The sequence below is a fragment of the Anoplolepis gracilipes genome, chromosome 14, assembly GCF_047496725.1.
Source record: "Anoplolepis gracilipes chromosome 14, ASM4749672v1, whole genome shotgun sequence".
NCBI classification, from domain to species: Eukaryota; Metazoa; Arthropoda; class Insecta; order Hymenoptera; family Formicidae; genus Anoplolepis; species Anoplolepis gracilipes.
Window position 1 is genome coordinate 8,690,563 of NC_132983.1, and position 13,653 is coordinate 8,704,215.

General features: G+C 37.4%; 3 protein-coding genes across 3 annotated transcripts; 1 reads left to right on the forward strand and 2 right to left on the reverse strand.

Moving 5' to 3' along the window:
• Positions 1-978: 978 nt before the first annotated feature.
• On the reverse strand, positions 979-1,562 carry LOC140673476 (uncharacterized). Its single transcript, XM_072906458.1, has one exon. The coding sequence runs from the start codon at positions 1,552-1,554 to the stop codon at positions 979-981; it is 576 nt and encodes a 191-aa protein (XP_072762559.1). The 5' UTR covers positions 1,555-1,562.
• Positions 1,563-1,701: 139 nt separating this feature from the next.
• LOC140673475 (uncharacterized) lies at positions 1,702-5,476 on the reverse strand. Its single transcript, XM_072906457.1, is given in 3 exon segments — positions 1,702-3,537; positions 3,609-4,469; positions 4,471-5,476. Coding segments are annotated over 3 exon segments (3,015 nt in total). The 5' UTR covers positions 4,797-5,476; the 3' UTR covers positions 1,702-1,709.
• A 2,199-nt stretch (positions 5,477-7,675) lies between these two features.
• On the forward strand, positions 7,676-8,170 carry LOC140672907 (uncharacterized). Its single transcript, XM_072905397.1, has 2 exons — positions 7,676-7,863; positions 7,975-8,170. The coding sequence occupies exons 1-2, from the start codon at positions 7,676-7,678 to the stop codon at positions 8,168-8,170; spliced, it is 384 nt and encodes a 127-aa protein (XP_072761498.1).
• Positions 8,171-13,653: the final 5,483 nt, after the last annotated feature.

The following is a 13,653-nucleotide window of genomic DNA, read 5'->3' on the forward strand; positions in this document are numbered from 1 at the left end:
AGTACGCGGATGTGATGATCTGTGGCAGGCAGACGTAGTTGAAATACGTCCTTATGCACGAGTCAACAAAGGTTTCAATTACATACTCACTGTTATCGATATGCTGAGCAAGTATGCGTGGGCCATACCGCTCAAAAGTAAGAGCGGAAACGAAATGTCTGAAACGATTGCGAAACTAATTCGAGATGGTGGAAGATGTCCGAAAAATTTTCAAACAGACAGAGGAAAGGAATTTTATAATGCAAATGTGCAAAAACTCATGAAGAAACATAACATTAATCATTATTCAACGTATTCCATCATGAAAGCCTCGATCGTGGAACGATTCAACCGCACTTTAAAGAACAATATGTGGAAATTGTTTACGCTAAATGGTAATTACAAGTGGATCGACGCTTTATCCCAACTCGTTGCAGAATATTACGCGCGAAAACATCGCACTATCAATATGAGACCTATCGATGTCACTCCTACAATCGCTGATAGACTTTTAAATACAGTATACAACAATGTAAAAATTCCTGCTCCAGCGAGATTCAAAGTGGGTGATTCGATACTTGTGAGTAAATTCAAGACCATTTTTGATAAAGGTTACACACCAAATTGGTCGGCCGAAGTGTTTAAAATTGTCAAAATACAGAATACTAATCCCGCGACATATCTACTCGAAGATTCGCGCGGAAATCCAGTAGCCGGAAAATTCTATGAATACGAACTACAACGCGTTGCTAACCCCGACGTGTATCTCGTGGAAAAGGTGATACGTAAAAAAGGAGATGAAGTTTTTGTGAAATGGCTGGGACTTGATAAATCGCACAACTCTTGGATACATAAAAATAATTTATTATAAACATATAACATAATAAAAATATACATAAATTTACATGAATGAATATATATATATATATATATATATATATATATATATATATATATATATATATATAATTTATATTTACAATAAATAAATACAATTATTTACAATGGTATTTTATAATGTCCCCACGGTAACGTATCTGTAGTTGTAGATACGATATACCGCTTGTCGTCGTACGGACTTAGAGCAACTTTTGTTTCGCGAATGGTGTATACCTCGTGCAATTTTGATCTTATACACGATTGACTACGCGTCATTTCAATCTCTTCGTTCAAACACCGCGTGTAATCGTCAAACGTTATCGTTCTCGCGACAACGTTACTCTTGACACCTTTTACCTTTTTCGTATCCTTCTTACCATCCACGCGCAACGCATACATTTTTGCTCTAAGCCCGACAAATTCAGTCATTATGGTACCGTTGTTTTCATCCTTCATTAGACCCGGTACCTTTTTATTCACGAGCGGTATACCGTACGCATTGTCTATCGCATAGTCGCTCGTATCAAATTTGCTGATATCGCGTTTCATATTCTCGTACACATCGTCGCACTCAATGTGATATATAAGACTATCTGTGTCAGTGTACATGACTTTGCATCTCTCCCGATATATTGGTACCATATAATCGTGGTGAAATTCGTACAAACATGTCTTGGATATATCGAGAATACACATACCCACGTAAATTGGTTTGTAGAATTTCACCTCGAGTTTACGTAATTCCACAGCGATTAGATTTTCCGAAAAAACGCTCCTACTATGAAAACTTGGTTTTGCAATTAATGCCTCTGCGCCGTACCTTCCATCCTATTTTGTTAAAAGTTTAACATCTACGCGATTGCGCACATTTTCCATCGTTTTGCCAAACACGGCATTATTTTGTTCATTAGTTTGTACAAATTTTTTTCAAATTCATTTTTCGCCAGTGTTCTAAATTTTGTGTTGAGTTCTATATAAGTACGGAGCCACGGAGATTGAGTGAATTGTAATATACGATGAATTTTTGCAACACGAAGACCGTGACAGGAACATTGCTGCAGGTTGCGGTAGTGTATCACATAACGCTTCTTATCGTATAAGGTTGCGAGAAGCTTGTCCTCGCGCTTGCCAGGTGGTTTGTCGCGTGTTGGACAAAACGGTAGGTCAGTGTGCGAATCGTGAAGATGTTGCGGATACTCGAGGTCGACTTCGAGGATGTAGCCTGTAGACGAATCGAGCGCGATCGATGATACATCAAAATTAGAAACATTATCGACCCACTGAAAATCGGCATAGGGTAATGGTTGACACATTGCCCATCCGTATAAATTATTAACATCAAAATACATCAAGTACGTTGATGGTTTCGATGAGTCATACGACTGCATATACTTGTTATTAGCACGCGCGTACCTGTTGGAACATTGACTCAGACCACCGCGTATACCTCGTTCGATAAACATAACCATGTCAATGTCTGTGAGTAATTCAAATATAATTTTCGTATGCTTTAACATGGCGTCCCACGTGTAGCCGGGAAGAGTATAGTAATACGCGGGGTCGAGCCCATAACTCTTGATACAACTCTCGCGGAAATTTTCAAAAATGTCGATTAGTAACAAAACGTCAATTTTGAGGTATAAATCGCTATATTCGCCTAGCGTTCGAATTGAGAATCGCTTCCACACAATCTCAGCGTGCGCGTAATCGCTCTCGGATACTGTGTTACCTGTCAAGGAGCTGTAAAATGATTCTCGCGATGGTAAACACGCATCTTGCAATTTATCTACGCAGTCAATGTACTCGTACGGGAAAACACCTTTTCTTGTCAGTAAATTGAAATCCTCGGCGGATAAATTTTTAAATTCCATTTGTAAAGTTTTAAGTTTATCCTTGCTCAGAAAAGATGCCAATTTGTCGAGACTTGTTGTGAGAAATTTATATGAATCTATGAAACGTAATTTAATGTGATTTCCCGGTTTGTCTTTCGTACTCTTAACATGTTTTGTAAATGAAATATATTTTTCTTTTGTTATCGGAAGTAAATCGATTCCCCCTTCGAACGCTGTGGCTTTTTCCTCGATTATAAATTGGGAATCATAACCGGATAAATTATGAAATACTATTGGAATACAAAAAGAATCCTTGTAATTTAGATTGCAATTTGAATGCGCGGGACCTCTGTACCGTCCGGTCAAATGACAATGATCGCGTACGCGCGTATCATCATCTTCCACGAATGGTTTCTCACATATATGATACTGAGTCGTGCTTCGAAATTCTTTCCATTCATCTAGCGTTAAATTTACCATAGGGACATTGGTTGTTAAAATATTTTCTACACGTTGCGCCAAATTTTTAAGTTCGTCGGCGAACCACGCAACGCAATTGGTTTCGCGACGAGAATGATACGCGGATAACGAATTATCGTACGAGCAATGTACATAATAAGCCATACTAAATACTTGGTGATGTTGATAAAAATTTTCTTCTTTTTTTACCAAAACGCACTCCAGGTCGGCATACACGACAAAAGGTAGTTGCTCCTTCCTGTTGTAGTTGACGAATGCGAGCCACCTGTCCTTATCGCTCGGTAACCGGGTAGCGCAGTCGTTCATCTTTCCACAGTCTACTGTATGCGACTGTAGTTTCTCGTCCGAGTAAAAATAGTGCATGCATCTGTAAAATAAAAGTTAAAATTTTTATCTTTGTTTTAAATATTTTTAGACAGTTTTATTAAATATACATACCGATTGCAGATATATTTTTTATTCTTGTGTTTGCTGAGTTGCGAACTCATGAGCCTGGATAAATTCTTGATCCACGCGAAATGTCCGATATCTAGCGCATCTTGCACGTAGAGCAAGTTGACGTGCTTGTCCCTCTTTTGCTCCGTAAGGCGTAACGAGATAATGTTTTCATTCTCGATGGTATACACATTGATTGAAATGTCATTATAAATTTCAAATTTTTTAATTTGATTAAGAGTGACTGGAAACTCAATATCTTGGAGATTTAGTACTGTTGTATAATGCGGGTACGATGATTGTCGGTCTGTGTGTCTTTCAACTGGATACAGAGCAGCCACCACCGCCCACGCAAAACATGCATTGTCTTGAGATTGCACGTTAACCACTGCTCGTTTCATTATTATCTTTCGCGGTAATTGCACGCAACATCCGGCGTGCATACGATTATATTTATTTATATTTACAGTCAAATTTAGTATACGCGATAATGCCCATCCGCTATCGCGTTCCTGAAATTCTTCGAGCGATGAAAGGGTGCGCTCGACGACTCGCCGCTTATACCACTTGCGTAAATCGGATGTACGAAAGAGTTCAAAGTTTCGCGTATTGATTGATTTATTGGCGCGCTTATCGCCCGCCACAAACTCGCCGTTAAATACTGTATTCACTTTCACACTGCTGTGTTTTTGCATAACGGCTCGCACGTGCTCGAGCACAATGTTACTTGCGTCTTCCAAAAATTGATGAAGTTTGATGTGATTATAATTTATAACCGCACCAGTCATGATACGACCTTCGAACGCCGTATCGATCTCTCGCCAAATCAATCCATTTTCTCGCGAACTGCATCCTGCACCCGCGTACGAAACGCCTGCGCAACACATGTTTCAGTCCTTCGAGTTGCGCGATTCGAGCAATCAGCGATTGTCGATTTCCGATCGATAATCGTGGTCGTTTAATTCGACTTTGTTCTTCCAACGACTCGATACATTCATTACATTGTGCCTCCCACGCAATGTACTCCTTCACTGAATTTACCCGGGTGGATTGCTCCCACACAATTTGCTCCGCCATGTTTTTCAGACCGAACAAGATGCACAACTCGAAAATAATGAAGGTGCACCTCTTTGCAGCGAATTTATATCGCGATTCATAGACGTTTCTATCACGCATTTCGTGATTTGTCATCTAACGATGACGTTTGTCGAAAAATTTTTTTGCTGTATTTCGAAAATTAGCAGCTGCACATCGACACTTGAAAGTTTTGCAGTTTCAAATTACATGCAGCTGCGGATTTGTCATATCTCGTTGGATTGTCACCTATGGGTGACGTCATCTCAAAGATTTGTCATATTTCGAATATTAGCAGCCGTATATCGGCGCTCGGAAGATCCGCGGCTTCAAATTACATACGGTTGTCATTTCGCGATTTATCACGCACACTTTAAACATTTTAGTAAGATTCGTTATTGCGTGGATAATTTGTAGTTTAAAATTACATGCAGCTGCGAGTTACTTTTTGATAATTTGTCACGTACATTTAGAATATTCAGGTGTGATTTCATCAGAAAATGTTGTCGCACCTCGGCGCATGGAAAATTTTAAGCGCATTCAGCTAAAATCTTTGGAGATGTAATTATTAATTAGCAGCTGTATATAGGCGCTTGGAGAAAAAAACTTGCTGTATCAACAATCACTCCCTCCACATTACAATTTGTAGTGCTAAATTGTGAACAATAACCCCCTCCACATTGCAGTGTGTAGTGCTAAATTGTGTTTTAATACTTAAAATAATTTAGTATCGTGTCAATCGTTTGTGGTCTCCGCTAAAGGAAGCAATATGAATTATTACGTCCCGATTATGGACACTCTGCAAAAGAAAGAGTAAGTTTATTTTTTAAATAATATTTTTATTATTTATATTAGTTTTAAATAATATTTTTAATATTTATATATTAATATTATATTTTTAATAACATTTTTCTAAAATTTTGTAGCATTTCATTCGAGTTTCGTCGCGCGGGTCGTATCTTGGGAAGAAGATATGCTCTGACCCCGACATCATACAAATACTTGGAGATTGGAATAAGCGTCAGAGCTATGTCATATGTGGAATTACTTGTTGGTGATAACGGAGGCAATCAAATAGTATTGCCTATCGTTACCTGGCACTCATTGATGCAGAAACGTGCCGATATTGAACGACATGTACAATCGACTGAAAGTGAGCTATTATGGATCTGCGATCTATCTATCCAAATGATTACATTAACTGGCTCCAAGATTGTTAAATTAACATTATCTAATATTTCTTTGTATATGCATCCGCAAACATTGGTGCATTTATTCGATTTTGAAGACTGTATCGATCATATGCATTTCTGGCTGTGTCAGAATACATATATTGTTAATGAAAAGTTTAAACAATTTGTTAGCGTTTTGCAACGCAACAATATTACTGATGTTTACGATGCGGTAAAAGTGATACGTGAGAGTGACGCGTTTGACGGCAAATCACTTGTAGATTGTGAATTGTTAACATGTGCTGTAAATGATTTACTCTATGATGTTTGCAATAAATAAATTACCGTTTTTATTACTGATTTTTATTATTTCTTTTTTCGCCTATTCTTTATAAAAGCTCGAAGACGGAGCGCGTGGGTCGCAGAGTTCCGCGAGTCATCTCTACAGTCTGTTCCACAAGAAAGTGTACGACCTTGATTTAAAACAGTTAACCGTAGCGCTATCTGCTTTATGCCGTTAGAAAATTTGAAGCGTGCCCGTTTGCACAGTATATAGTTTGTTATCGTTACGAACGTTGTTTTGTATTACAAAGGATATTTTCAAAATGAGTGCGAAGTATCTCAAGCGTTACGAAGCAGTGTTTTTAGTTTGGCATGCAAAGGGACCAAAATTAACGTATGCTCAGGCTTCAAGAGTGCTTAGAAAGTCAAAATCATTTGTTCAGAAGTGGGTGAAACAGTATAAAAAAGTAGGAAATGTTGACGACCTGCCAAATAGGGGTTTAACCTGTATGACAACGTTTAGAGAAGACAAAATGATCGTTCGTCTGTTTGAACGAAACCTTGCGCTAACATTACGCCAAGATCAGAATCAACTTCGTGAGAAGGGTATAAATGTTAGTGTAAACACTATCAGACGTCGTTTACATGAATTGAAGATAAAATATCGTTCCACAATCAAAAAACCTCTCTTAACAGAAAAACATGTCGCAAAACGACTGGCATGGGCTCATGAAAATTTGAGTAAAGATTGGAACAACGTAATCTTTACGGATGAAGCTTCTTTTTGGGCATGGTTTCCTATACAAAGGGCACGGCAATTCCCGAATACTAGGATCATCCAGCGAACAGTTAAGCATCCGGTTAAGATCCATGTTTGGGGATGTTTCTGTAAGCGTGGTTTTGGCTACTTCTATTTGTTTACTGATAATCTAAACGCGAAAAAAATGCTCAAAATTTATCAGAAATATTTATTAACATCTGCTGAGAAGTTTTATGGAAAAAACAGAGATAATTGGGAGCTCCAGAAAGATAACGACCTTAAACACCGGAGTGGCCTTTGCACAGAATGGAAAGCTCAAAATGATATCACCACAATGAATTGGCCTGCGTCGTCTCCAGATGCGAATCCGATAGAAAATGTGTGGTTAGGTTACATAAAATATAAACTAAGAGGAAAATCTGTTTTTACTCTTAAGCAGCTGTCGACAAGAATCAGAAAGATATGGCGTTCTCTACTGCGTGAATATGCTCAAAACTTAGTTGAAAGCATGCCAAGAAGATGCTAAGCAATAATCGACAATGAAGGCGATTGGATTCATTACTAAGTAATTGTGCAATACTGTTTTGAGTCTACTTTGATATACTAAGGTCCTTTTTTTTTTAAGTTGTATATATTCTCGATATGCTGCCGTACACTTTCTTATGGAACAGACTGTATATGGGGGTGGTGCAATCATCGCTTTGTATAGTGCTCCCGTGTGGCATGAGCAGATGGAGATCAGCCGCCGCATCCAAAAAGTCTTTAAGGATATTCAGTAGAGGATGGCCCTTTGTTATGAGGCGGCGTGCATGGTATCCGGGAGTCTTCCTTGGGAGATGGCGGCGGGCTTGTACACAGAAATGTACGAGTTGAGAACAGCCCGTCACCAGCAAGCTCTCGAGGAGGGCAGAGTGGAGCTCTCGGCTCACACACGGAAGGTCGAGGCGCGGCAGAGTCCTCCTCCGGCAGTGTAAAGTTAACGAATGGATGGAGACTGATATAAGGGTCTACGCGCTGTCGGAACTATTCACCCCATATTCTTGGAGTGGTTGGATAGGTGGCATGCTGCTTTCGGATTTAGGTTGGTGCAAGTGCTCACGAGCAACGGTTGCTTGGGTGAGTACTTGCACCGAATACAGAGAGAGCCGACCACGTCGTGCCACCATTGTGGCGCCTCGTCGGACACGGCAGAGCACACGCTGGATGCGGAATGCCCGGAGTGGGAAGTCAATCATCGTGCCCTGTGGGATGCCACGGGTGTAGAGGAGGTTAACTAGATTTGGTCGAAAAGTATAATATATTTGTGCATCATATCAAATCCTGTATTCTCTCAAAGTCCAAATTCTTGATTGGTGCTGGGGAGAAGGAGAGATACCTGTTTCTTCTCTTTCTCTCCTTTCTCTTTAACATCTTATCATTATCCTATCTTCACGATCTGCCCCTTAGTGAAACGAAATTTACCAAGAAATTGTAGATCTTACAATAAGAATGAACGATCTTCTTGTGTTGGAATGTCCTTCTACTCTCCCACTCTCCAAATCAGGAGGATATTTACAATGAATGGCAAATTTTCGATTTATTCAGCTGGATGTTTGAGTATTACCCTCGCAGTTGAATATATAATCCAAAACAACATTAGAGATGCTGTAATATTCTCCGATTCTTTGAACGTAATTAATAAGCTTTCTTCGAAAAAAATCTTTCATGATGTTAACCATTTAATTCTAACCCTGAAAAATAAACTGAGATCTGCTTTTTAACAGGCATTATAATCCAATTGATCTGGATCCCAGCTTACATTGGAATTCCGGGAACGAGACTGCTGACGAGTTGGCTAAACAGCGTATTAATGAAGGTGACACCCTTAATTATTAGATAGTCTTTCATTCTGATCTATATTGTAATTTCCGTGAAAATTTAATATCTTCTACTTGGGAACTTTCTTCTGGAGTAGTCTCGTTCCAGGGGATCTCTCTACTTTGAAAACTATTCTTTTGCCCCTTTTAGAGCCTTTCTGGGCGGGAAGATGAGCGGTGGTATTGGCTTGTCGTATTTGCTTTAATTACTACAATCTTAATTCCAGTCTTTATCGATGTGCGATCGCTGCTTCTCCGACTTTCGATTGCGGATTTGACCGTCAAGATATTGATTACATTTTGTAGTACTGCCCGAAATACCGTGTTCACCGTCCCTCTTTGATCTCTGCTATTCGTCGCCGCCTGTCGTTTCCTCCTCCGTACAACATCTTTATCTTATTTAAAAAACCTTCAATGAAGATTTTTGTTTTCCTTGCTTTCCTCAACAAGAGCAGCATTAAATCTTCAAGAAACGAATTTGCTTTTAAACAAAATCCTCGAATATACACACGAAGAAGTTGTCTGGCAGAATAATCCTGATTAGAATCAGTGCCATTAAAGAAGAAGCTCTTGGACTGGCAATAAGTAAACTCTGTATCACTACTCTGAATTAAAAATTTAACCGTTCAACATAGTGTTACGTCCTGTCGGCTCCACGTTTTTCCTCCCACGAAATGAACAATAATCGTTCGATCGGTCACAAAAAACAGGTCGCGCAATAAAAAAGAACCGTTATTATCAAATAATGTTTAGACCTACTAAAAACGATATCTAAACAAATACCGGAAGGGATCAATAACGAAATCCTCTAAACAACGAAACAGACAAACACAACTGCATAATCTTAAGAAAGAAACAAATAATGCCGCTACGCACTGTCGGCTCCACGTTTTTCCTCCCACGAAAATGAAGCAATAATCGCCCGACCAGTCATAAGAGGGCCGCGGAACGAAAAAAATGTTTTAAACATTGAAATCGATGTTCAAAGAAATGACCGAAAAGGACCGAAAGCGAGATCCCCTAAATAAATAATGGATAAAAACAGTCGCATAATCTCAGGAGATAACCAAATGAAGAATCTCCAAATTTCCTAAGAGGCCGTACAGAGCCCACCAATCAGCAACAATCAAAAATAAGGAGGAGAAGGATCTCACCGAACGACAGCTTTTTACACGTCAAAATCTCAAAAATACTCCCGCCCAAATTGTTAAAACGCCCTCAAGATTTAATATAAAAAGAGAAGACTCGCGCATTACGAACATCCAAAATTTAAAATCAGTTGTCAGTACAACATCAGATTCATTCGGCACAGATTTTTCGGTCGTTCGCTGACTCAAGCAATTCGTCTACACTACGGGAGTTCCGATTACGTCTTAAAACCTATTAGAGTCAGTGCTCAATAAAGACCACCCGCCGAGTAAGACCACAACTGGAGTCACAACTACACCAGCAGCTAAAACGCAACCAATCTGCCTAAGTAGTAAGTTTAATTTCCTTCTCTTTTGTTTTTTTTCTCTCAACGTCTCCTTTCTCCTTTATTCAACCCTGTTCTTTTACTAAGTATGCCTAAAATCGCGCCGACCCGCCGATTCTCGCGAGCCAACCGAGACCATAGATCGGACGACACGACCGTGTGCGAAATCGCGCCGTAACACATATTACATTTTCGTAAATCTTTATTATTTTTTTTTTTTTTTCTTATTATAAACTATTGTACAAATACCAACCAGAATAAAATCTTTAGACTCGCACTCGTTCCCCTTCTTTTCTGGTTGATGACCTCCGTACTTTTGTAACACCCGCGATCCACACACACAAACACACACTCATACAAATAATTTTAAGGCGGATTTGATAATATCAATAAAGTTATATGTATAATGGTAGGGATCAATTGAATAAATGTTAATTTAAAAATTAAATGATCGGTAAACTTATTTAACTCCCTCACTCCCTCCACGCGAAAAATCACACAAGGTCCCGTCCCGCGTAAAAGAGATTCGATTCTCTTACCGAAAAGGGACCACCGAGAGAGAGCGTTCGCATAACAGAGTAATAACGACACCCGTCGTTTACCTGTTTGCTAACCTGCAGCTCGCTCGACCGAGTCATTCGTCGATAAGACTTTTGACATCGGAACAGTTCCTGTTACGCCCTTCCTCTGATCCATCCTTTCTACGGGCCTGGACGTAACATAGACTTCTTTTCGCTCATCCTTTATTTCTTTGTTGATCCTTACAAACGTTTTATTGATATCGTGATATTAATTGTAATAAACGGACATTTTTATTCTATTTAATTTATCCTTTTAATCTACTCCTTACATTATTAAGAAAGAAACGCAAAAGGGGAGATCGGACAATTTTACTATATTAACTTTTGTAATAACGTAAGAAATAAGATTTTTTTATTGTGAGACACGCACAAATAAGAAAAGAAAAACAAAGAGACTTATAGAGAGAAAGAAATTTTGATAACTTGTAATAATCGAATTTTGCCATTGAAAAAAGATTATCGAAACTTACCTTGAGAATCTCGTCGAGTTTTACAATTCTTTTTAAGAATATACTATCACGACTCATGCCACGAGAACACTTAATCGTGAATCGCTTTCCATTAAAGCGACTATCCATTATACTACCTTTTATTGGACGTACCGTACTGATTACCACGCATAGAATGCTAATTAATACCTGACGCGAGACAATATGATGTACATACATTCAATATTTAATTTAATTCCTAAATATATGTATATTTCTGTGTAAGTATTTCGATTAAAAATGAGGTAAACCTCAAAAAAGAGAATCTCCTATGACCTTGACTTTGACATATGTTGTCAAGGTCATTATCCTAAGTAACATCCAAAAGGTTTTAACCGTCGGTCGTCGTTTATTAAAAAGTTATAAATAAAAAAATTTTTACGAATTATATATAATTTTTGGTATACCATATACATTTCAGAAAGTATTCTTAACGTATCTATTTATTTAATACGTAATACGTGAACGCATTCAATTCATTTACAATCACGTTTACTTATGATAATACCAGTCAATATCAGTTATAATAATATAAATTTTCTCTTGAAGTGATCACTTTGGTATGTAAACAGAAATGTTATGAGTTCCCTGTTTGTGTTGTACGTCTTAATATTCTCTACATTCTATACATTCGTTCCTCAGTTTGCTTTAGACTTTTGAAGTGTACGTAAGTGTAGAATTGTATTACGAGTCAGTAAGTAAATAAATCTGTTATAAAACTAAGTATGATTAGCAAATTCATTTATTTTATTTAATTTTATTATTATTTAATTACAAGTTTTCGCAATTATTATAGTATTATATAAAATATAAAGCATAACATAATAACCATAATAATAATAACTATATATGTGTTACATTATTATCTTTATAAATGGAAAATCATAATTAATAGGTAGTTTAATTGGTAACATTTATGCAATATTATCTCTAATGTTCAGTTTCGCGTTGTATTTATGTAATATTAATATAAGTGTGTTTACTGGGATTATAACTATGATATGTAACGTGTTGAAAACATTTCATATAGACCATAGAATACATTTTATCCAGAATATAAAATGCTTTTTCAAAAATTTTCCTATGATTTCTTTTGACCAAATTACAGAATTTTGAAATTAAACCTGTATATATTTTTTAGAAATATGAAAATAAAAAATTTGAAGACGTTTTATTATAATCAACATTAAAGCATTGTTAAGTGTTGTTAAGACTTTATAAGTCCTAAGAAAAAGAAATTTCGGTAAATATGCTGAATAGGGGACCCAGCCCCGATGACCTTAACCTTGACATATGTTGTCAAGGTCATGACCCTGAGTGACATTCAAAAGGTTTCAGCCGTCGCTCATTATTTATTACAAAGCTATAAACAAAAAATGTGTTATTTCGAAATGTCATAATTATTGTATTTTTGTTGCTTTATCTTGATATATATTTTCAATATTTTCATAATCACACGCACGCATGGAGGGAAATGCAAATGGAGGCCTTCGGCCCCCTCTGCCGCACCCACCCCGTCCACCTCGCTTCACATGTACGTTGCAAGCAAAGCAAAGTTTACATAGGTTTGCAATTTTCCATGCAAAACGAGATGGACGGGGTGGGTGTGGGAAAGGGTCCAAAGACTCCCCCTTGCACCCCCCCATGTGTGTGGGTGTGTGTGTATGTTATGAAAATATTAAAAATATGTGTAATATTTAAGAATTCGTGTAAATGGCATTGCAAAATTTCTGTTAGAATGTTCACTGGCAGAAATATTTCTGTAAACATTTGAAACACTGAGTGCTGAACACTTAAAGTGTGGTTACGTTTTAATATGAAATATGTATAAATATGTATAAATATGTATAAATATGGCAGAAGAAATCAAAACAGAAAGTAAAGGACAACACATATTGCTATGCTCCGGATGCGTATACATGCTGACACATATACCCATGCATATCTGAAATATATGAAATATTGAAACCTCTGTGATATCATGTAATGATAGTTAACAAATGCGTTTACTGTAAAGTTATTATACATTGTAAAATGTTACTTCACTTTCAAGAAAAACGAAAAATTACATCACATTTTTCTTTTGTGTCAATCACTTTTTAATAAACAACGAACGACGGCTAAAACCTTTTGAATGTTACTCAGGACAGTGACCTTGACAATATATGTCAAGGTCAAGGTCATCGGGTCCCCTATTCAGCATTACCAAATATAGGATTTATTATGGAAAAATTTGCGAATTAGATCATTGAAGATCAAATAATTTTTGAGTAATTTTTAAGTTTATTTAAACTTGAAAGTTTTTCGATGAAAAAATTGAAGAAAAACAAAAAAAGTCTGAATTTGCAACAAATATCTACA